At 37.0% G+C, this 25649-nt stretch overlaps 1 protein-coding gene across 6 annotated transcripts in view; it reads right to left on the bottom strand.

Moving 5' to 3' along the window:
- Positions 1-25649, bottom strand: part of LOC121030641 (sodium channel protein type 2 subunit alpha) — a 143265-nt gene that overhangs the window by 52247 nt on the left and 65369 nt on the right. For 4 of the 6 annotated variants that reach the window (XM_040475244.1, XM_040475249.1, XM_040475246.1 and 1 more), the window contains exons 4-13: positions 25026-25115; positions 24134-24262; positions 23473-23564; positions 22322-22594; positions 19363-19426; positions 17185-17326; positions 16862-17068; positions 13786-14073; positions 8067-8414; positions 3730-3862 (exon numbers count right to left, since the gene is read on the bottom strand). In XM_040475244.1, coding sequence (XP_040331178.1) covers positions 3730-3862; positions 8067-8414; positions 13786-14073; positions 16862-17068; positions 17185-17326; positions 19363-19426; positions 22322-22594; positions 23473-23564; positions 24134-24262; positions 25026-25115 — 1766 coding nt within the window. Of the gene's footprint in view, positions 1-3729; positions 3863-8066; positions 8415-13785; positions 14074-16861; positions 17069-17184; positions 17327-19362; positions 19427-22321; positions 22595-23472; positions 23565-23658; positions 23751-24133; positions 24263-25025; positions 25116-25649 lie in introns of those variants that run through there. The other 2 variants (XM_040475248.1, XM_040475250.1) reach the window with 2 other exon arrangements.

The raw sequence follows: 25649 nt of genomic DNA, 5'->3' as shown, positions 1-25649 counted from the left end.
TATGTACCTTAAGGAACTGGGATACTCACTGTTAGCATAAATCAATGTTTCAACTGGGACTTATGTGCTACTGGTAAAATACAAGAGGATTTTCGGTGGAACATATGTAGAACTCATAAATTTTCATGGTGTGAATTTATTTTAATGTATTAAAATGTGTAATTATCGTATCAAGCCTATAAAATTTCATATCAAAATACATTATTTAAGAAAAAGGTACAATGGTTTCAAGAAGCATTTCAACTAAAAAATAGGAGAGAGAAGAGAGATTGCATAGCTGTTTAAGGTGATATTCAAAATACTGAAACTTGGTAAATACTGGCAAAGAATTTTGGAGAATTAGGAAGTGGGAGATTACTATCTTCTTGGGTAAGATGTTCTTTTAATAAACTCTTGAGTGGGAAGAGACTGGAGAACTTGTTTTCTGCCCGTGTTACTGCTTCACACCTGATTACCTGCTCTGCTAAATATGAGACCACCATTTCTTACCACTAAAGTAGAGGGAAAGATTCTTTTTTCATTCATGACATATTTGACTCTGATCAGTTACCTTAGTATTACTATAGTAGCAACTGTAATATCCCTCCAAACCTGGTATAATTTACTAGAAGCTAAACTTTGTGGGAGAGAAAACAGCATATGGAATTGGTAAACATGACCACAGCTAATGATTTTTTTGTTTTGCTGATAAACATTCACTATTTAGCTAATGCTGTAAGTTTACCACTTCCCTCTAGGAGATTAATTTCCCAATTATTTTTAACAGAAGTCTATTGGAGGTAGATTCTTCAGTGATCTCTTTAGGTATTAAAATTCTTCAAGTGCACAGTTTATTCTATTTCTCTTAATATGTAATTGTGTAAATAATAAAGAAGAGTTGAGGTATAAATCAAAGGCAAGACATAATTATTAATCACCAGTTATTGCATAGATGCTTTTAAGACTCCTACATAACATCATGCTTATACTGAAAATAAAAAGATGTCATTTACAGTAAATAACAAAAGAGAAATGAAATAATGACTCTTGGTCTATGTGTAGTCAGAATAAGTTATTTTTTAAAATGCTACTTGTCATTCAGTAGATAAAAAGAAGCAAACAGGAATTGTGTAGAAAAAAAAATATACCAGAGAAAAGTTCAAAAGGGAAAATTCATCCAGTGTTGCTCATCTTGACACCAGGAAAAAGTGGAGCAAAGTTGTTTTAGTTCTAAAATAAAATCATTCAATTATTCATGCCAGAGAGAGAGAGAGAGAGAGAGAATGACAGGAGAGAGGGAGACAGAGACAGAGAAAAATAATCTTACATTTTAAAACAAAACAAAGCACTCATGAAAGAACGACAGCCATTTCTCCATTATTCCTGTGTGGATTATCCGCAGTGGGATTCATTTACATCCCAGTTTAGATATTTTGTTGGCTCTCCTCAATTCCTCAGGTGTTTGTAACTTTCCCTCTCACTATCCTTCCCATGGATGTGACCAGGAAACATTTCTATGCGGTTTTTGCATTTAAAACTTGAAAACCAAACAATTTCATTAAATAGGAGGCTATTCATTACCATGGACAATGGAGACTTGACTGTAGTTCAAAAGAAGGAAAACAAAAGATGCCAGCCAGCTGGATCAACAAGCCTGGTTCCAAAAAAAAAAAAAAAAAAAAAAAAAAAAAAAAGGGTAAATTAAACCATGATTAGCTTTAAAGGAAGATCCCCAAATGAGCAAATTATGTCAACTTAAGAAACCTTTCTACTGTTAGCAGGAACAAAAATAGGAAGGACCATATTAAAGACAGATCTAGTATGCATGTGTATGTGAAGTATTGCTAACAACCAACATAGATCAATGCCACATTCCATATAGCCAACGAAAAACAGAATGAAAATGTTGCCATTGTCCCTCACAAAAGTATAAAGTCACAAAGCTCTGCAGATATTAAACCAAACACTCAGTCTCCTGCTTCCTGAATTATACATATTTCTAGGACATCCTAGGCAACTCCATTGAGATACATTTCAATGGAGAGCCATTTGGGTGCACTCATTTTGAACTCCATATCTTAATTAGTGGACAAGTCCAATCTTGTGGTGGATTGATGTTTTTCAAGTAATTTCTTATGTCAGCTCAAACTTAATGGTATCAGAAGTGCAAAGTAGGACTGTTGATTTAGACTTACCCTGTCTCCTTCTCTACTTCTTGCTTTAGGGAGCAGACATGCTGCTGACATCGGTAGCAGAACCACTGGCAGCTTCCTCTCAGTGGTTTTGCTATGGCAAGGAGCAGAAGACCAGAGAATCTTCAAAAGATTTACCTGGAGGGACAGGGAGGAGCAAGCTACTGGCAGCTGGGGGAGAAGAGGGAGTGCAAGCTAACGCAGGCGAGGTTGGAGAAGAACGTACTGAGTTTAATATTCCATAGAAATCAGTGAAAAGATTTCTGATACTGCAGTAGGATATTATAGAAATTGGGTCTTGTAATATTGACATGGCTGTGATATATTCAGCCATCTACACTGTGGGTTTTTCCTGGCTGTGACTTTTAGGCTTTGGTACTGGTATTAGTATCAAAGGATCTTTGCATTCAGACTAGAAAAGAGTTATTCCAAGAATCCATCCAATACCAAGAGAAACTATAACTAACAATAAGAAAGCCATGTGCCTATGCCTCATCTCTCATTCACCATCTCTCTCTTTTTTTTTCCTTTGACATGTCTACACACACATACACACACACACACACATACAGCTTGGGAGAGGGCAGAAAGAGGGAGTTATAACAGAGATAGGGAGAGAAGGGAGAAGGGGGTAAGGGAGGAGGATAGAATATATTTTATATGAAAGTATTTTCCAAGTAGTTGAAGTTGATAGTTCATATTTAAATTCACTTACAGCATGGAAAGACACAAATGTGAATTAACAAAAACAATGAAAATAAAACAATAATGATAATATTTATTAACTGCCTTCTAAATTCAGATACATAGGTGCTTTATATATGATGTCTCAATTCTTACAACAATCTTATGCCTAAACTTCATTATCTGCATTTTACTGATGGAAAAACTGTGGTTTAGAGTCATAAATTAACACATTTAACATGTAGCAGAGCCAAGAATTGATCACAGATCAAGCTGTCCCCAAAGTCTTTATTTTGGCATTATAAGGTCCAGACGTCTAAACAATATGTTAACCACTCAGAAATATAATCTGCAGCTAAATAAAGAGATGATATATTGTAATACTCTGGTCAGAGAGAGAGGCAAGAGTAGTTCTAAAAATTCTTTAAAAAAATGCTTCAAAGAGGTAATATAGAATCCTAATCCACATTTTTAATTTATATTTCTGGTTAAATACAAGGACTTTATAACTTGTGTCTTAAGCAGTTAATACAATTCAAATGGGTTAGCATCATCATGAAAATAAATATTTATAATGTTACTCTTTTCATTGTCATGCACACAACAAGCTTCAACAGTTTAGAATTTAATCTACAAAAGCAGTATTCCAAGTATATCTTGAATTTGCATTAGCTTCCTGGAGACTAAATGTAAAAATCTATTCGAGATAGTACAATCTATGTGTTGTATGTGGATTTTACTTTTATCTGGTAAGAGATATAATGCTGGTATGGTATAAGGTCAGGAAGAATTTTCTTGGAATTTATGGAAGTATTTTGTTTCCATCATTACCAAAGCACCACCAAGTAGCTCTGCTGTAAGGCTTTTGACGTACCTTCCATAGTGTTGGTCAAAATACTAGCTAGACTCATTGCTCTTTGCCTTGCCGTAGGATCTTCCAGCAAGTCCATGGAAACATGGTAAGAACTGGATCGTCTCTTTCTTAGTTCTGTTTCAGTAGTTGTGCCCTGAAAATAAAACTTCAGATAAAATAACTATTACTCTTAAGGGTAGCAAAACCCGAAGTGTTCCTATAATAGGTGCTGCTTAACTAAATGTCCACCAGATGAGAATAGCTCATTAAGACATTGCTGGAATCATCATTCTTGGGAAGTGTTTGAAAGCCCATCAGATTCTCACCCTTCAGGGATGCCTGTGTTTGCAATCAAGCTGGACTTTAATTCCTCCCCCTTGGAGCTTTTGACTGAAGGGATCATGCCTACCATCATACTGATGACTTTTAGCATTTCAATCAATCTTACCTAGGACTTCAGATTCAAGCTCATTGTTCCTTGATTTACCCTCAGGTTGAATTATTAGACCTTTATAGACACATATTCATGTGGTTTAATGTATGGAAAGAAGTTTTAAGGTTTCCCTAATACTCATCAGTAACAGTTCCTCTAAAATGTGAATTCCACTTGTAAAATGTTTTTGTTCATCATCAACAGGTAGCATTTCCTAACATCTTTAACAATAAAAGTAAAATATTAGAACTAATCTGCAACTGTCTTACATTTACAAAACAACTCCAAAAAAAACCCACAAAACAACCCATATCCTTGGCACTGAAACTCTAATTTAAGGCAATAACACCAATTTTAGGAACTTTGATTTTTAACCATGCTAAAATGATTTGATGATTTTCTATTCCAAAATAAACTCACCAAGATTTCAACATGGGTGGAAATTTATTCCTACTTTAGGAAATCAAACAATGAAATTAATTATCACAGAAAGAAAGGGCAAAACTCATACTTTTCAAATGCAGATCTGAGGACCAATAACAAATAAGTCATTTTTAGTTCTCTGAGGATTCTCCCTATTTCTGAAAAAGCAATATGAGTCCTGTTCATCTACTTTGACTTTACTGTGGGATGAGTAATATTATGTTATTAATCTGCAGACCTGTAATGTAGACATATTCAAAAGCAAAGTTTCCACTTAACTGATATGATTGCCATTAATGGCGATAAACATCTATACAGGTCACTCTAAAAGTAATTTTTCATAGAAGAGAAATAAAATTAATGAGAAAAAATAACCCTTCTCTGATGAAACTAAAGCTCTTTAAATCAAAAGGTTATCTCTCAAAAATTAAAATATTTGGCCTGGTCAGAGAAACAATGTCTTGAGAAAAAAAAAGTCACTTACAGTTCATCTAGTCTCTTTTGCTCTACAGAGAACTATACGTGCAATCCTAGATCTGTCTAATCTTTAATGATAGATTTCTGAACCTCTAATGATATTACTGAGGAAATTCTTAAGTTAAATTGCTTCCATTGAATTTATGTATAGAGGATACTGTGTGCTTTGGAGGGGGTCATTTCCCTTTAGCTGTTTCTTTTCTTTTTCTTTTTAATTTTTTTTTTAATTTTTTTCAACATTTTTTATTTATTTTTGGGACAGAGAGAGACAGAGCATGAACGGGGGAGGGGCAGAGAGAGAGGGAGACACAGAATCGGAAACAGGCTCCAGGCTCCGAGCCATCAGCCCAGAGCCTGACGCGGGGCTCGAACTCATTGACCGCGAGATCGTGACCTGGCTGAAGTCGGACGCTTAACCGACTGCGCCACCCAGGCGCCCCTCTTTTTAATTTTTAAATGTTTATTTATTTTTGAGTGAGAGAGAGAGGAAAGAGTGTGAGCAGGGGAGGGGCAGAGAGAGAGGGAGACACAGAATCCGAAGCAGGATCCAGGCTCTGAGCTGTCAGCACAGACCCCCATGTGGGGCTCGAACCCACAGACCCCAAGATCACGACCTGAGCTGAAGTCAGATGCTCAACCGACTGGCCACCCAGGCGCCTTCAGCTGTTTATTTTCTATTCTCATTTCCCCCTCTGCAGTCTCTGAAAACCTACTCCTTCATCTACACCTTCAGCTCCAGCTGCACCACAGGGTAGTGCCCTGCTTCTCAGCACCTGACCACAGGATTGAAGAATGGACAGGACAGAGGGGGAAATAAAAGGATCTCACTAAGCTCTGCTTCAAATGGGTTCCAAATTGCCTTCAGAGATTTATCCTACCCTCTCTGATAGGGTAGGAGTCTTATAGTAATTACTGAAAATGCTATTTTCTGAGATTCTCTTTGTATTTATGCAAAAAAGTTGTGGATTTGTTTTTGTTTGTTCAATTAACATTTATCAAGATCAGTGATGCTCATACTTTATTATGTGTAAGAATCATGTGGGATGCTTGTCAAGGAAGGACTTTCCCTGACTTGGCTCTCTTCAGTCTTTTAGTCTGAGTAAGTCTCAATCGGCCCAGGAATCTCCATTTTTTTTTTCCCCTTAAATCACTTTATTGAGGAATGACTGACATGTAAAAAGCCATATATATTTAATGTATGCAATTCAATGAGTATACACTCATGAATTATCATCACTATCAAGCCCACAAACAACTTCAACATCTTCCAAAGTCTCCTCCCACACCCTTTATTATTGTTGTTGTTGCTGTTATTATTTGTGAGAACACTTAACACAAGATCTATCAGCTTAGCAAAATTTTAAGTATACAATACAGTATCATTAGCTTATAGGCACAATGCTCCACAAATATCCAGAACTTATTTATCTTGCTTAATGAAAATTTTGTACCCTTTGACCATCAAACTCACAGAAGCAGAGCAGAATGGTGGTTGCCAGGGGTTGGGGGAGAGGGAAATGAGGTATCTCCATTTTTAAGAAGCATTCCAGGGAATTCTGATGCAGGTAGTCTGAGTGTGAAGTAGTATATTTTGAGCAACACTGGATTAAAATGAAGATGTTTACCTCCTTAGCAATTTCTTATTGTCCATTTAAGAAAGTTAAAAAAAAAATCAAAGGAAGGCAATACTGAAGAATGGATAGAATGTAGGTTTAGTAGCCAGCATACCTGGGGTCAAATCTTAGTTCCACCATGCACAGGCCTCAGTTTCCTCCTCTGTAAAATGGGGATAATATTAGTAACTATGATAAAGGGTTGTGGTGAGGACTTAATGAACTAATACATGTAAAGTGCTCTGGACAGTGTCTGGTACACAGCTACGCTTATTTTTTAAGAGACGTTGATATTCTTTCTCCATCCTTCCTGGTTCCTTCACTGCAGAGTTCTACTTTTTCACGATTTTATCTGAATCCAGGAAGCTTGGACATTTCTTTGGGAGAAAGTGGGGGCAGAGGCCATGGGAAAAAAAGTGATCAATGGCTATTTCTGTAACCCAAGTTAAGAAGTTCCTCTACTAGGTGACTAAAAGCTGACTCTGTATGATTTTATTGTGGCTTAAAGAGCTTGTCCAACTATAATAAATGCGATTGTATTAAAAAAGGCATACAAAGAAGATTTTAATATGATTTGGCAAACTATAAAATACAACCAAATGACATGGCTTGAATACTTTTATGTCAGCGACTAAATTCTAATTTAATACTAAAGCTTAAAAGCACCTTACGTTTTACAAATGAAAATGTCAATAATATATCCTTATTATATCCTTATCCTAATATATACTTCAGTCAAAACTCTTTTTTATATTCTTGACTTACAGTCTCTTTGTTTACATAAAGAAATCATGATAGTAATATAGAAAATCGAAATCTGTTCTAAAAATGACAATACATGACCCTACCAGGTACTTTGAGTGACTTCTTTGCCACACAAAGGTACAATGGCTGGGGTCGTTTGAGTGGGTGCTAAACACGTTACAGTACTCTGACCTGCAAAGAGAAAGAATGTTGCAGGGCGGGATTTAGATGTCTTTAATGATAGTATCTACTTCAAGTGAAGTATCAAATTCTCCTTTTGATGGAACAGTAGTAACTAGATCCTTAAGCTGAGTATATAATCTCTTGCATCTCATTCTATCATATTCATGTTCTATTATATCAATTAAACATTATGTTTGATAAGTTATTGCTGTGCTTTTTGGCAAGTTTCACACGCCTGGGCCTCTGAGTATATCTTTTTCTTCTTCCCGTTTTATGATGAATACTTCTATTTAGATTTTACGAGACCCAACCTGTATAATTTGTAGAAAACTCTAAATAGAACAATTTGACAAAAGAAGTTCACAGCTGGACTGAACCAACCCTAACAACCGACCTTACAAAATCCTTGCATGTGGAAATAAACAATCCTCCCGCCTACACCACACAGGTCCCTTCCCAGTGGCTGCAGTTTTCACTGGCCTCACCTCTGGAAGGAGTTGTCCAGCTGGAGACGTGAGAGCGGAAGGCCCCCCCACCAGGGACACCACTCCGTTGCAATCCACGGCGCTGTGCATCTTCCCGTTCACCGGCAGAATGGGGAGTACCCGGGAGGCGCGGCTGGCCTGGCTGACATTGCTGTGACGCCGCTCTCCGTGTCGGTGTGGCACAAACAGAGAGTCTCTCCGGCTGTCATTGTCTTCAAAGGTGCTGTGCTCATCATCGGCAAAGTCATTCTCAGAGCCAATATCCTTCGCTCGACCTCTGAAACTGAAAAGGCTCGCCCTACTGTTGCGTCTCGGAGAGAAAAGGGAGCCACGGATGCTCAATAAAGACTAGGAATAACAAGAAAGCAAACGAAACACAGATGAAAGGAGTTAAGGGCGGTCATTCAGAAATACGTGAGACTTAACTTGTTGTTTCAGATTTGTTGACTTGCTTAAGGCCAAGTCATTGGATGAGCGGAACCACGGGACCCTGTGCTCACTGCTCGTGGTGTTCTGGCACTCTCTGCTAGGCCCACCTCTTTTTGATTTGCTTTCCCTTTTTCTCCCTTCCTTCATTTTTTTAATTTTCCGCCATTTTCTTCTATTTCATACATGCCTTAAGACAGTCACAAATACCCCTCAACATTGTTTTGTCCCATTACTGGCACTAGAACAGATTTTTTTTGCTAGACCCTATTCTAGAAGCCAGCCTCACTTAATAAGCCAATGGAAAGCAATTGCATATACACCTACATTTAGATCCTTTGAAGCCAAAAATACACCAAGAGCTCACTAGCGACCACACCCTGATGCAGACCTTACCACAGAGGAAAATAAAATCAAGCTTGCTGGTAAGTCTGTTTAATTATAGTACAAGGAGCAGCTTTCCCCCTTCCCTTTGCATATTTTATAAAGTCTTCATGAATAAATTAAACAAATCAAGCTGAGAACTTTATGATTCATTCCCTGATTTTCACTCTTCTGTCTCTCAAGAAATCTGAAGAGTACCATATTCACAAAAACCTGGTTTTCGCTAAGTATTTGGTCACAGTCATTACCCAGGTTTCTAAATGGCTACATTGTTACTGCCACCATGCAGTTTACCTTGATTCTTAAGCATAGCAGCCTTGAACACAGTTAATCACTTCCTGTTTATTACTAGTCTACGTTTATAACTTTACTGTGGTAAGCACTTTTTGCTCATTGGATATCCACTTCTCCTTCTTCTGTCAACATTATCCTGATTATCCTTGACAATAATGTTGAGGCAAGACCATGACCCAGGCCTAGCCAATGAGGGTATTCCATAGAGAATCGTGTAAAGATGGGCTGGGGACCCTGCTTGGTCCATTGACAGCCACTTCTTTCTTTTACAATTGTTGGGAAAAGAGGTGCATTTTCAATTGAGGGTGCTAAGAATATTGACTAGAAGTTTGAACTTGCAGTGGGAATCTTGCCACTGTGTTGGAGAAACCCGGGCTGAAATATGGAGAAATGCTTGGCATAACGTGTTTTGAGCCCTCGAATCCAGCTATGCCCAAAGCTACTCACAGATATTATCTATCTGATTTAATCAGGTCTCTTTTTATTTAGGCTGACTTGAGTTAGAGTTCTATGATTATTAATAGAAAGAATACTGATTTCATCATTTCAATATTATTAGTTTGATCTTTTTCTCTCCAAAGGATTTAAAGCTAACTAAAATTATTTTGTACCTATATACAGTTCATATTCCCTGACCAGCAAGTCTGCTTTTGATTTTCTTTTTAGCTAAAGAATAATGTTTCTCAGTAACGTCAATAAACATCTACAAAACATTTATAAACTTTAAACACTCTCTTATGTTATGGGATTCTATTCATTTACACAAAGAAGCACATTTACTTATTTTTTAATGTTTCTTTACTTTTGAGAGGGAGAGAGAGAGAGCCCACACACAAGCTAGGGAAGGACAGAGAGAGGGGGGAGACACAGAATCCAAAGCATGCTCCAGGCCCCGAGCTGTGAGCACACAGCCCAATGCGGGGCTCAAACTCACAAACCATGAGATCACGACCTGAGCCGAAGTCAGATGCTCAACTGACTAAGACACCCAGGTGCCCTCACAAAGAAGCACATTTAAAGAGACTGATCTGCTCCTCCAACAGAAGTCATTTCTACTTTTCCTGTTCCCAAACTTTTTCATCTTAGTTCCAACTTCATTAGTAAAATTCTTTCTTTCCTTTATTGTTTTCCATACAAGTAATTATTTTTAAAATTTCTCTTAGACTACCCAATTTCTTTCATCTCCTTTTGCTCTTTTCACAAGATATTTTGATTTAGCTATAAAAACATAAGAATTACAGGATCTGTGACATACTGGTTATTGTCAGCTCAAAAGATAAGAAATGCTTGGCAATAAGAAATAAGGTAGAAATTATATGTATCACTCTTACTAAGAGTTTATATTTTAGCTATAAGTACTCCATTCAGAGCCAATAGAAGGATTGGAGGGAGATATGTTATAAAATTGCACACAAAGTTTCTCCAAGTTCAAAGGTGAATTATGCCATACAAGAGCACAGTTTACATGAGATGGCTGTATGAAAAACGATTGTGCCCCATCCGCTAGCATCAACTTTTACTGCTTGCATTAATTATATGAATCCATAACAATCAAATGCTGCACTGTAAATAAAGGATGGCCAATAAGAAAACTCTGCCATAACAAATGAATCTCTAAAAAGCAAAACTTAAGAAGGCCGACTATATCTTGTAAAGGTTTCAAAATAAAATGTCCAGATTGTCTTGAGACTTGATTAGAGACTGTTCTCTTGATTTCTTTCTCTCCCCTCTCCCATACTAAAAAATCAAACTGAAGCCTAAGAAATATTTCATACAATCCACCTACTATACTGAAAAATGATAATCTTGCAATAAAAGCCTACACTATATATACTATATATGTATATAATATATATATATATATATTAATATGAAAGTATAAATGGTTACCAACACAATTACCTTTCCATCATGTTACCACAAAACAATAGTTTTAATACTTTGGGGTCTTGGGCTTTCAAAAAATCTAAAAATGGACCTTTCATCACTGTACCCAGGTTAAGAACTTCTACCTCGCTTGATATTTTCAGTATTACTTCCAGGGATTTGGAGAGTGGGATTAGAATAAATTCAGGATTCTCCCTGTCTCTCTCCCCTCTTCCTCCCTTTCTCTTTCTCTCTGCCACTCCATCTTCTTAGCTATTTGTTTGACTACTTATCAGATAAAAGGAAAGTCTTAAAGTCTTTCACTTTTTAAAAATACGGATACCATTTAAGAAACAAGTATCAGTGTGAGCCAGATGGTGCATGTTGTATAAGTCAGTGATCACTTATCATGCCCAGCTAGCTAGGAAATAGTTACAAAGAAGACAGTACTGGGGAAATCCATGAGCAAAATTTATAGAAATAAGCAGGTCAAAACTTAACCTTTTCAGGCTTCATGATTTCACCTAGAATTAGTTCTACTGGATTTGAAATAAAGCAAATTAAAGAGACTCTCTGTGGCACCTGGTGATTTGCTCTTTCAAATTTGGGCAATTTTACCTCTAGTAAAATTTATTTTATTTTGAAACCCCTTCCCTCTCTCCCTCCTTTCCTCCTTCTCTCCCTTCCTTCCTTTCTCGCTTCCTTCCTCTCTCCCTTCCTCCCTTTCTACCTTCTTCCTTTCCTTTCTTTCCAAAATGAAGATGCTGTAAAAAGGGAATCTGATTTTTAAGGAATTCACATTTATTAAGATTAATGTCTCCACTAATTAAATCATAATGATTATGACAACATGAACGAGAATGAGTATAAAATGCAGATATTAAAACCAAATTCTAGGGGCGCCTGGGTGGCGCAGTCGGTTAAGCGTCCGACTTCAGCCAGGTCACGATCTCGCGGTCCGTGAGTTCGAGCCCCGCGTCAGGCTCTGGGCTGATGGCTCAGAGCCTGGAGCCTGTTTCCCATTCTGTGTCTCCCTCTCTCTCTGCCCCTCCCCCGTTCATGCTCTGTCTCTCTCTATCCCAAAAATAAATAAACGTTGAAAAAAAAAATTTAAAAAAAAACCAAATTCTATTTTAAATATGAACTAAACCCCACTAATCCTTTAATCTATCCCATGTCATAATGTTATTTGGACTTGGAATGAATCAAGTTAACCTATAAAAATTTTACACCTATTAAATATAAGTTTTTGTGAGACTCTATACTACAAAATGTATGAAGAACAACTAAAATCCTATATATTAATTTTTTAGTGAAATCAAATGGTAAGTTGCCTTATCAGTTTTCTTAAATACTCTTTCAGGTTGGGGTGATAAAGTGGAAAGTTCAGGTGGCTCAGTGTCATATCAAATTTGAATACCACCTGAACCCTTAATAACTATATGACATTGGGCAGTTATTAATTTCACAGGGCCTGATAAATAGTGAAAGTAATATGACGCAGAGCTGTTAGTATTAATTATGATAATGTAAAAAGAATGCCAAGACTAAAACAAGCACTTGGCAAAGAATACAGCCTTCTCTTTCTTTTCACATCTGTAGTTTGGGGTGATGATTATGGTACCTGCTCAGGGCTGCAGTGACAGATTTAAACAAATTTATATTGAAAGCTGCAATGCACTTTGTCTATCATTGTTGTTCTTTTAAAAAAAAATTTAATGTTTATTTATTTTTGAGAGAGAGAGCTGAGGAGGGGCAGAGAGATAGAGGGAAACACAGAACCCGAAGCAGGATCCAGGCTCTGAGCTGTCAGCACAGAGCCTGACGTGGGGCTTGAACCCACGAACCGTGAGATCATGACCTGAGCCGAAGTCCGGTGCTCGACCGACTAAGCCACCCAGGAGCCCCTATCTACCAGTGTTGTTCTAATTGTCTTTGTTACTGTACAGATACTAAGGTTTCACCACTGGTGAAATTGTCTTCTGAGAACCCGTATTCCTGGTAATTCTCTTGGTAATTTCAAAATTTAAGGATCCTAAATTTCAAAGTTTCCACAGCTTGTGTTAGTACATAAGCCACAGGCATCCAGTGAACATTTACTGCACTGTAGAATCAAGGTATTCTTTCAGGGCGAATCCCACATTAAACATGAGACAGATAATCAAGTGCCACTCAACATCACTATTTATTTAGTGTCATAAATATTCCTCAGTGCATTTCCACCTAACAATTTTGGCTACACTTGTAGAAAAATTTTGCTTCAGTTCCCCTTGAAATGAGGGTCTGAAGAATGATTCTTCCAATGAGGTTTGTATGTGAATGGGAACAACCACACAGATGGTCTGAAAGAATACACAGTTCACTTCTAGGAACCTGCCACTCAGCAAGCCCATAGTCACTGGGTCCAGGCACAGCAGCATAGCTAAAAACGGATGGGAACCATCTGCTGAGAATTTCTCATGTGGAAACTTGCCCCGAGATGTTTGAGTCTTCAACAAAACCTCAAAACCACAAACCTTCCCAAGCTCAGTGGGGATCTACGCTCTAAAACTGCTTTCTTGGGATTCCAAAAGTCACAAAACTCACAAAGTCTCTGAGGTGATAATCAAAACACTTGATGATCATTACAATTCTGAAAGCACTGTGCCATCCAGGGGTAAGACGGTTTTATTTCTACCAAATGCTGGCATATCTTTAAAACATGGCTTGCTACGAAAACGCAATTTGCGTAAGCTAATAATATCTTTACCTGGTGTGGAGAAGAAAACCTCTTTTCATATGTCAGCCTGCTTCCTTCTAAGGAAAAACGGAAACCTTTTCTTCTTATGCTGTCTTCGGATTCCGATTTGCGGACTCCGTCTTCTTTGTCTTCTTCTCCAGACTGTTCTTTCTGCTTCTTTTTCTTCCTTCTGTTTTTCAGCTCTTTTTCACTCTTGGAGCTCAACTTTGATGCTACTGAAGAACTCTCTGAGAAAACGCCTATCCCGCCGGCACCACTGAACTCTCTTGATTCCGCAGATGCTGCCGCAGCTGCTGCCTGGAAGGGCATGTGGTAAATGGTAGTTGCATACAAACCTTGCGAAACTCTATCCATGTTTACTGCTTAATTTACTTTTAGTATCATGAATACGATCTTGAAAAACAATTCTCCATTCTGGTCCATATGTTGGAAAACAATGCATTGTCAGTAGACCAATTAAAGAATTAAAGTCAATAGACACGTGGAAGATGATACATGTGACTTTGATGGAAACTTTCAAGCTCTGGCCTCTCCATATGCTCTCTAATTATTCAATAATATGAGCAAGACGTTCAACTATCATAACACAGTTTTCTATGACTTAACCACTAGTTTAAGAAGGAAAGAATTCTGGCACAAAAACAGACACATAGACCAATGGAATAGAATAGAAACCCCAGAACTAGACCCACAAACGTATGGCCAACTCATCTTTGACAAAGCAGGAAAGAACATCCAATGGAAAAAAGACAGTCTCTTTAACAAATGGTGCTGGGAGAACTGGACAGCAACATGCAGAAGGTTGAAACTAGACCACTTTCTCACACCATTCACAAAAATAAACTCAAAATGGATAAAGGACCTGAATGTGAGACAGGACACCATCAAAACCCTAGAGGAGAAAGCAGGAAAAGACCTCTCTGACCTCAGCCGTAGCAATCTCTTACTCGACACATCCCCAAAGGCAAGGGAATTAAAAGCAAAAGTGAATTACTGGGACCTTATGAAGATAAAAAGCTTCTGCACAGCAAAGGAAACCACCAACAAAACTAAAAGGCAACCAACGGAATGGGAAAAGATATTTGCAAATGACATATCGGACAAAGGGCTAGTATCCAAAATCTATAAAGAGCTCACCAAACTCCACACCCGAAAAGCAAATAACCCAGTGAAGAAATGGGCAGAAAACATGAATAGACACTTCTCTAAAGAAGACATCCGGATGGCCAACAGGCACATGAAAAGATGTTCAGCGTCGCTCCTTATCAGGGAAATACAAATCAAAACGACACTCAGGTATCACCTCACGCCAGTCAGAGTGGCCAAAATGAACAAATCAGGAGACTATAGATGCTGGAGAGGATGTGGAGAAACGGGAACCCTCTTGCACTGTTGGTGGGAATGCAAATTGGTGCAGCCGCTCTGGAAAGCAGTGTGGAGGTTCCTCAGAAAATTAAAAATAGACCTACCCTATGACCCAGCAATAGCACTGCTAGGAATTTATCCAAGGGACACAGGAGTACTGATGCATAGGGGCACTTGTACCCCAATGTTCATAGCAGCACTCTCAACAATAGCCAAAATATGGAAAGAGCCTAAATGTCCATCAACTGATGAATGGATAAAGAAATTGTGGTTTATATACACAATGGAATACTACGTGGCAATGAGAAAAAATGAAATATGGCCTTTTGTAGCAACGTGGATGGAACTGGAGAGTGTGATGCTAAGTGAAATAAGCCATACAGAGAAAGACAGATATCATATGGTTTCACTCTTATGTGGATCCTGAGAAACTTAACAGGAACCCATGGGGGAGGGGAAGGAAGAAAAAAAAAAAGAGGTTAGAGTGGGAGAGAGCCAAAGCATAAGAGACTGTTGAGAACTGAGAGCAAACTGAGGGTTGATGGGGGGTGGGAGGGAGGAGAGGGTGGGTGATGGGTATTGAGGAGGGCACCTTTTGGGATGAGCACTGGGTGTTGTATGGAAACCAATTTGACAATAAATTTCATATATAAATAAAAAAAAAAAAAAGGAAAGAATTCAAGAATTAAAGGTTTCCTATTTCAACCTGATCCATCACACTTCCACTTGACAGTCACTTTTGGCACCCTTCTAAATTAGTGAATTTAGTTCAACCAAATATTTTTATTTTAATAAAATCTCCCCCCTCTCTCACTTGAGTATTTCACTAAGAAATGTACAACAAAAACACATTACAGATCATATGTAAGGGAATCCCAGATCATGGCCTCTGAATGAATTTCTAAATTATAACAGCACAGTTTTTGGAAAGATATGGTATTCTATGTTGCTGCTGTTACCCCAGTATATTTTATCTATCTGACCTTTATTAAATATTTAGGAGACTCAGTATTAAAACGTAACTATAATTAAGATCCAAGAAAATCCAAAAATAGGCAATTGGATTAGCTAATGCCATTAAGTCAAGGAAATATAATTTGGAGCTATTCTTGCCTTATTCTGAAGTCTTATCAAGTCCAAATTAAATTATTTTTACAGGATAGGAGGCAAAGCATGTAGTGATTTACTGTATTTATACACCAGCATTTTTCTTATGCAACCCATAAACTTGCATTAAGCACCCTTCAAATAAAAAACAAATATTAAATAGGTCTTTGTTTTTTCAGATGCTAGGAAATAATCTTCTCAGCTTGACTCTGGTTTTCTGACCTTTCCCACCTCTAGTGACACTAATGAAGAAGTAACTAGAACAAATTCCTCTTCCCCAGAAACATTAAGGAAATGCTTTGATTGACAGCATGTAGGTTTAAGTACTTTGTGAGCTTGAGCAAATGAGGAGTCACAAGGGAGAAAAAAAAAGTCAACAAAGCAATTATAAATTCTCCATGTGTTGATGCCATCAGATTGACAGTAATCATCAACATAAAATAATAATCTCCTAAAAACCTAACAGGCTGTTAACACCAAACACATATGACATGTTTCAAATGTCACTTTTATCCACTACTGATTTTGTGTACTAAATGCCACTGTCCTCACCGATGTGGTCAGAGGACTGAGATCAACAAGCACAAAAGAGCTCTATGCTTGCTAACTATACCTGAGCTTCCTCTTGTTGCTTTTTTAACTGTTCGAGCATCTGTTGAAATTCAGCCTCTTTCTGTTCTGCCTCTTCCAAGGTGGCCTGATTCTGTTCCTCGTAGGCCATGGCCACCACAGCCAGGATTAAATTTATCAGGTAGAATGAGCCCAAGAAAATGACCAGCACAAAAAATATCATGTATGTTTTCCCAGCAGCACGTAGTGTCTGCAAAAATGTAAGAGATATTTATGAAATTTTACATAGATGTTACAGCTTTTATAGCAATTGTCTTGATCTCAGTATTTCATGCCTCCCAGAAGAATCATTTTATCTGTTCTCACCAGTTGGTAAAGGTTCTCCCAGAAGTCTTGAGTCATGAGACGAAATAAGGACAAGAAAGCCCAACTAAAGGTGTCAAAGCTTGTATAGCCATAGTTGGGGTTTCTACCAGCCTTCACACAGATGTATCCTTCTGGGCATTGGCTGTAATTAGATTAAAAGAAAGTCAGGACTGAAAGTCTGCAGGCTGACTTCCCTGTTTTTATAGACGCCAATATCTATTTTACATGACACTAGGCAAAACGGATTTCTCTCAATTTACCCAGCACTTAACCCACTCCTATGTGGGCTGATTTACATAATAACAGAATATATTAAGACTCTTTGTGGATTACTCTGTGATTCCTAATTGTCATTATATTTACCATGTCTCCATATAAAAGCAATCACATCATGATTAATATCTTCTGGGGCTTACAGACATGATCAGAAAAATAAGCCTACAGGGAAAAATTGATTTTCACTGAAGATATCTAGAGGAAGAGTGAGTCTGTGTGTGTGTGTGTGTGTGTGTGTGTGTGTGTGTGTATGTGTGTGTGTGAGTAGGGAAAAGGGGTGATGGAAGGATGGATGAGGGCACATGGAGAGGAGGGAATGACTCTGCATATTGAAGATTTCATAGTTATGTCCTTAATGATTAAACCAAACCTGGCCTCAATATTGTGCCTGACGCTTCTGGGCTACATGATCTCGGGTAAATTTCCTAACTTTGCTAATCGTCAGGCACCTCATTTATAAGAAAGGGCTAATAATCGAACTTGCCTTGTAAATAATTTTTTTAAACGTTTATTTACTTTTGAGACAGAGAGAGACAGAGCATGAACGGGGGAGGGTCAGAGAGAGAGAGCGAGACACAGAATCTGAAACAGGCTCCAGGCTCTGAGCTGTCAGCACAGAGCCCGACGCGGGGCTCAAACTCACGAGCTGTGAGATCATGACCTGAGCCGAAGTCGGACGCTTAACTGACTGAGCCACCCAGGCGCCCCAGAAATTGCCTTGTAAATATATAAGCATTGAATAAGATATCATATGTAAAAGACTTAGTATTACAGACAAGGAATTAAAATTAGTTTGTTTTACTTATCACTGGGATTTGGAGATAAAGGCAGCACAATATTTATCATATGAGCCAAATGTAAAGCCATTGGAAATTTTGCTACAGGTATTAATTAATAGCCACAATATCATCTTCCATTGAAAAAACATTAGAATTCTTTTGTGATTCTAAATTCTTGGGAAATAGGGGAAGGTAATTATTTCTCTGAATCTTCCTCGGCTTTAGCTCCAAGGGCAATACTTCTTTTTTTTTTTTTTTTTTTGAATTTTTTAAAATGTTTTTTATTTGGGGGAAATAGAGAGACAGAGTGGGGGAGGGGCAGAGAGAGAGACACAGAATCTGAAAGCAGGCTCCAGGCTCTGAGCCTGTCAGCACACAGCCCCATGAGGGGCTCCAACCCACAAAGCGTGGGATCATGACCTGGGCCGAAGTCAGACGCTCAACGGACTGAGCCACCCAGGCGCCCCCCCAAGTGCAATACTTCTTAATAACAAATATTCACACATCAATCATAATAATCAAAAGCACATATTGAGTGCTATAATAACTATTTATTCACTAATCCATTTAATTCTCATAGCAATTCTATTATAGTAACCATTTATTACATGGAGAAACTAAGGCACAGAGAGGGTATATGTTATTTGGTGGAGTCAGGCTTGAATCCATGCAAACTTCCCAGTCTATGCTCTTAACCACTTTGCTAAAAGATGCTCCACATACACTCACCATGACTCAGATACTGTCATTATCTTCAGAGATCTTACATCTGAAGCCATGGAGACTACATTAGCATATAAAAAATAATCACACTTACAAAAGTACATGCTTATGAATTCCATTAACTTAATCTTCTAATACATATGTACTGCTTTTTCAATTTTCCATTTAACTAATTTGGAAGATTAGCTGTGACCTAGTATGGAAAAATAATTGCCGCATATGAGTGTGTGAAGGAGGTGAGAATCCACACTTATTTCAGCTATTTTGAGAATCAGCGTGAAGTAGAATTTATGGAGGGCCCTGAATGAGGAGTGAGCGAGGGCTGGGAGGGTGGGAGGTGGCGAGTTATTGAGGCTGATGGAGCAGTGTGGACTGAAACTCAATATGAAACATCACTTACCCTGCATCCGAGCTGTTGCCACAAAGCAGAGCGTCATTTTGCCCTTCCAAAAAATAAAAGTGACCTATTTAAAGAGGGAGGAATTGAAAGAATCATTAAAAAAGCCCTCAAAACACTTCAGCCATTGTGTTTAGGTAATAAACCTTACAATTTTTTCAACCATAATGAAATGGATAAAATAATAAATGTGTATATGGGCTGAATGAAAATATTTCAATAATAACTGAATACTAAACAAATACCAAAATACAAAGTCTTCAATTAAATAAATGTTTAGAAAATGTTTAAAAATAATTTGGGGCTGGGGGAATGAATAACTATCATAATATTCTCATATCAGCATTTATTGCAAATATAAACTCAAATTGCTTGGGATGGTTAAAAAAAAAAAAAGAGTTGCCAAATTAAGGCTGTTTGGCACAAAAAGTGAGAGAAAGGGATGCCTTGTTGTTCTGAAGTGCTTCCATGCAAGGAAAATTTTACTTTGTAAGTAGTTTTTTTCCTGGACTCGAAATAGATTCAGACATTTTTTTTTCCTACCAGTTTTAAGTTAATTTCCTGTGAAAAGTGGCTTAGGTGTTTTTTCTTTCTATGATGCTCTATATAAGTATTGTGTTTTGGATTTTGGCATGATTACTGTCTTTCAAAGGAACAGAATAAACCTGTTTCTTTGAAGATATATAATTTTCTAAGTATATCTAATTTCTATTCTTTTTTTAAAAAAATTAAAATGTTTATTTATTTTTGAGAGAGAGAGTACAAGCAGGGAAGGGACAAGGTTGGGGGGGGGTGGGGACAGAACATCTGAAGCGGGTTATGCCCTGAAAGCTTGAGCAAGCCCCATGCAGGGCTCGAACTCATGAACTGCAAGATCATGACCTGAGCCAAAGTGGGACCCTCAGCCGACTGAGCCACCCAGGTGCTCCTATCTAATTTCTATTCTTAGGGAATACCTATATATAACCTCAATAATTTGCAAAGATGATCTTATAAAACATGCACATACATAAACATACATATTTACATATTCTCATACAAAAGCACACCAACACAGAAACATTAAAACACATACATGTACCCCACAAAAAATTTATTGTATTTAGGACTACTTAAAGCCTATGTTGAAGGAATACCCTAACATATTATGCAGGGAAACCTGGGTCATAGTTTTGTAAAACGTTTTAGACTTCACCTCACAATATGTACCAAAAAATATTTCCAGATTTTTAAAGATTGAAGATTTAAAAACAAGTCCATTAATTTAATATATAAGCTTTGTAAGTGTTTTTTTATGTAGAATATATGGGGGGCTGCTTTACATGCAGAATATCTAAATGAATAGTTTTACGATCTCTGAACTAAGAAGCATTTTCTAAACTTAAGTAGAGAAAACTGAAAACAAATATGATGACTATATTGCTAGAAGTGAAAATCACTTAAATATCAAAAACAAGTAATAAGATGAAAAAGAAGCTATATTTGCCAAAGAAGACAAAATGCTAATGTGCTTGATAAATGAAAGAATTCATGTGAATTCTCCAAAATATACTATCACTTGACGAACTGAGTAAAAAAATCAACGGGTGATTCACATTTTATGAAATATATAACTTGCTAATGATACTAATAAACATAGTTTAAAAATTCTACTGCAATTAAAATTAGGGAACAAGAAGATACATGTTTCTTGCTACCAAAGGGTTTTAAAATACAGTCACAGTCAATATTAAGGGGAGTTCAGTAAGGTGACCACTGTGTAAGGAGTTTACAGTGGTATGATCTCTTCTGAGAGCAATTTGACACTCTGTCTCCATAGCCTTAATCTGGTTATACCCTTTGACACTGCCTTTCCCTGCCCTCCCCCTTTCCCAATATTCTATTAATAGAAGTTTATCTGAAGGAAACAATCAGGAAAAGAGAAAAGATTTATGTGCAAATATTGTTATTGTGCTGTTATTATAATATTAATAAATAGGAAACCCCATAAATAATATTTAAATTTTTTTATTTATCCAATGAATCTTAATTTCTGTGATAGAAATCTTCATAAGAATATTTACTCTTAAAAGATGAATATAATTTGGGAAAGGATAAAATTTCACATGGTTCTAAAAACCATGAAGGATACCTTAGAACAAGCATCCCAGTGGAATAGTGATAATCTAAGGACCAATGGAAATTGGCTAGCTAATTGTATATGGAGAGGGAGGGACTTGGACATCCAAATGACAGAGAGGCTGGCTTCAATGATAAGAAATTATATTGAAGTATATGATATTGTATGTTTATTCTGATGTCCATCCCTAAATATAATCAAACTATACTGATAAACAACTCTAAAACAATGACTGACACCAAAAGGATAAATTGGAATAACAGAAGTTGGGTGTGAGTTTATGCTTTCCTATTATCAATAAGCGAATGGCTGGATTGGGGTTGCTTAAATTTCTGATGAGTACAAAAATTTAGATTTTCATCTCGGTGAGTGACTTCTCTATTTTCAGGCATATCATATGCACGCAATACATATAATGAGTCAACTGAATAGGGCCAGATTATTTTTCCCCAGTCTTCTTAACAATGCACTTAAGCACAATACACTGAACAGTTCAAACTACTGGTTTATTTACTACGTGACTGAAAACTCCTGATTAATGCCTAGCCAATATTTTTTTGTTTATGCAACATAAAATTGTATTGCTTTCTACACTGGTTTAGGAAAAGATACATTTTCGAGTGGTAACTTTGATCATACTGATTGGTAAGATAGGTAAGGGGAAAAAAGCAGTAAAATATCATTATCATATCATATCATAAATATCATTTGATTTCTGTATTGCATGTGTTATCTAAATTGGTTAAGCCATTTGGTTTACATTAAAATGGAGACAATTTCTACTATATGTATTTTTTAATATTTAAAGGACTAAACAACTTAATGGTTAAAAGTATATCTTACTTTTATCCTCAATGTATTCATCCCAGTTAAACATGCTCACTGTCCTATTGAAAGTGGTACCATTCCCATCCAATGAGTTATTAAAGAAGGAAGTGATGTTTATTTCAAAGGATGAATTATCTGGGGGCCATTGCAAACATTTATTCCGCAGGTTGCCCATAAACAGCTGTAGTCCTATTAGTGCAAACACGCTCAGACAGAACACGGTCAGAATCATTACATCAGAGAGCTTCTTCACTGACTGGATCAGGGCCCCTACAATGGTCTTCAGGCCTATGAATAAAATCAAAGGGAGGAATTTAAATATGCTATTCAATAGCTACTTTACCGACAAAAACATCATGAGCTTGTCCTGGAAAATAAAAATGTCATGCAGAATGCCAACAACATTAGTTTAATGTTTGTGATTGAATAAAATTTTCATGAAAAGCCTGCTAGCTGGTGAAAATGAATGAAAGCAGAACTTGTATGTCCATTAGAAAACCGTGAATGGAAATGAACCAAAAGTGTATTTCCAAATACCCCTCAGAGCAAAAGAAATGATTTTATTATTCATGCTTAAACACCAACCTTGTGTAAATATTTTGCTTTTATTTGCAGATGTCTTACTCCCTAACCTCTTATTGATTTTAGAAAAATCTATATGAATAGAGTAGTAAGAAATCATGAAGTCAATGGATTATGAGGTTACATATTTGTGAATTCTGCAAGCTGGAATATGGGTTAAAAAAGGAAGACATCTGAAAACTGAGCCCCATGCAGCACTCATGCTATCTCTCACTCTTTCATTTATCTGCAGATAAGATAATCACCAGTTTTGCACCTAAATGGTCAAATTTGCATGAGTCTGAATGCCTCATAGTTTAGCTTCTATGCGGAAAGCTTGACGTTACGGGATGCAAACCATGTAGCCTGTTACTGCAAATGCCTCATGCAAAAACTTGTTAAACTCAAAGGCTGATTTAGAACGGTCTTAAAGAAAGCAAGAAGTAAAAAAGCAAAGAATCAAATCCATCCAAAATATGATGTCCTGATTCTTGCGTTTTTACATATTGATTTGCAACATCTGACAACAAAAGGCTATGCACAAAAGCTGTGATTGTAGTGCCAATGCAGCTAAAGTCAGCCTCGGTGTTTAACCTAGCTCTCACCTGGAATGACTGAAATTGTTTTCAGTGCTCGGAGAACTCTGAATGTTCTCAACGCTGAGACATTGCCCAGGTCCACAAACTCTGTCACATATCTGTAATAGGGAGTTCACACACAACACAATAACAAAACACAAGAAACAGTTGGAGATATAAGGGGCCTACCACCTTATACCAGTTTCTTCTTACCTGGAATTACAGAAATAGTTTTCAAAGCTCTCAAGACTCTGAAAGTTCGAAGAGCTGAAACATTGCCTAGGTTTACAAATTCTGTTACATACCTGTAGAATTAAATCAGAGTTATTCAGAATTTAGGGAAATCTAAGTCTATGTTGGTCTTTCATCAAGACCTTTTCAACTTCAATGAGTGTTGGCATCAGATTTCCCAATTAAGAGAAAAAGGGTGTTGTCTTCAATCATAGTCTATGTTACTTCGGAAATTTTATTACTCTACAGTGCAAACTGAATCAAAAGTTAGATAATTTACTACTAGATTCCTAATTTCTCCAAAGTGCATAATTGATTAGAAGAAAAATATTCTAAATTCCCATGATAACTAAGAAAAATGCTTGATCTGTCAATGGAAGCCACCAAGGAGAAATACAGCATGGGCTCCCATCAGTGATTTATTATTCCAGGATGGAAAATGTATTAAGATACTTACGCAAAAGTAATGACTGTGAAATCCAACCAATTCCATGGATCCCGCAGAAATGTGAAATCTTCTAAACAAAAGCCCCTTGCAAGTATTTTTATAAGTGATTCAAAAGTATAAATTCCTGTAAAGGTGTACCTGAGAGGAAATAGCCAAGCCCACATTAAAGATCTAGTATGTAATTTACATGTACATGTTTTAAAGGAAACTTAACAAAAAAAAATTAGAAGTTTTCAGATGGGTCTATACTAGTCTCCCAATGATGTTAGAAGCTTAAGTAGAGTTTAAGGCAAAAGAAACATTACATTCTGAGAGACATTCTCATTGACTATAAGTAAATAAGTATTGTATTTGCTACATGAACTAATTTGAGGGCCCAAATAATATGCTTCTTTTCTTCCCCAAATAATATGGTTCTATAGGACGGTACCTGAAATACTCTAGCTTTGAGTCTGATTTAAGCAAATAGGTATTAACCCCCAAATTAATGAAGCACTGCATTCCGTAAAATATGCGTCATTTAGAGCCATGACATATATACTGATAAAACATAGAAAAGTGATAGCCATGACAAAAAGAACATACAAACTAGGCATAATTTTTACCATTGGATATTAGTAGTCACTGATGACATTCAGAAGGGTATGAGACTCACAAGGAAGATAAAGGGCTGCAAATATCGGCAGTTGAACGAGTGCAGTAATTTGACCTAATGAATGAGCCACTGCAAGCTTTGCCCTATGGGAAAGTCGTGGTTGAAATGAACTTTGAATCATTGTTTAAACTTGTCTGGTTAGGAGTAGCTAGTATGATTTGCTAAAGAAAATGATGGGGTCTCAAGAGAGTAATTTAAAATACAAGGGTTGACAATACTGAAAAATATTTTTTATTTTCTACTTACTCCACATTCTTTGTCCAGTCTGGAGGGTTACTCATGGTCATAAATACACAGTTGGTAAGAATGGTGCACATAATGAGCACATTGAATAAAGTAGAAGAGTATTGTCAAGGAAGACAAAGATCAATGGGAAATCTCACTCTTATGCCCCGCCTTGCCTTTTACACCATGAAGTTTAGAACTTTTATGCTCTTATTATTTTATTCTTCAGTTCATCTTTTCCATTTCTGTAATTCAACAACCACATATTTAGGCCATGTCAGGCCAAGTCATCAACTATTTTGAGGCCATTTAGGTGTTTTTAATAATTGAGAATAAAGATTTGGGTTCACCGGTAAATAATTTATCAATTTAAGTTTTTTTTAAATGACAGACTCAACAACTGAACTGCAAGTTCAGCATGTCTGTAAATCCTGACAAAAATTCAACAAAAGAATTTAAGTGATGAATTAAATGCATTATAATTCCATTAAAAGGATCATGTTGGCAGAATGCCTTTAATAAGATCCTTTCTGAGTGGAGGGTATAAGTGCTCATAAAATTCTGAACAGTAAGAAAAGGTGGCTGGTATTAGTGATGGCATTTCTTGGGTTTGTAATTGTGGCCAAATGACTTATTGAACCTAAT

This window comes from Herpailurus yagouaroundi, unplaced genomic scaffold, assembly GCF_014898765.1.
Source record: "Herpailurus yagouaroundi ecotype Mexico unplaced genomic scaffold, PumYag 140, whole genome shotgun sequence".
NCBI classification, from domain to species: Eukaryota; Metazoa; Chordata; class Mammalia; order Carnivora; family Felidae; genus Herpailurus; species Herpailurus yagouaroundi.
The sequence above is the reverse complement of the archived record's forward strand: the minus strand, read 5'-3'. Positions and strand labels throughout refer to the sequence as shown.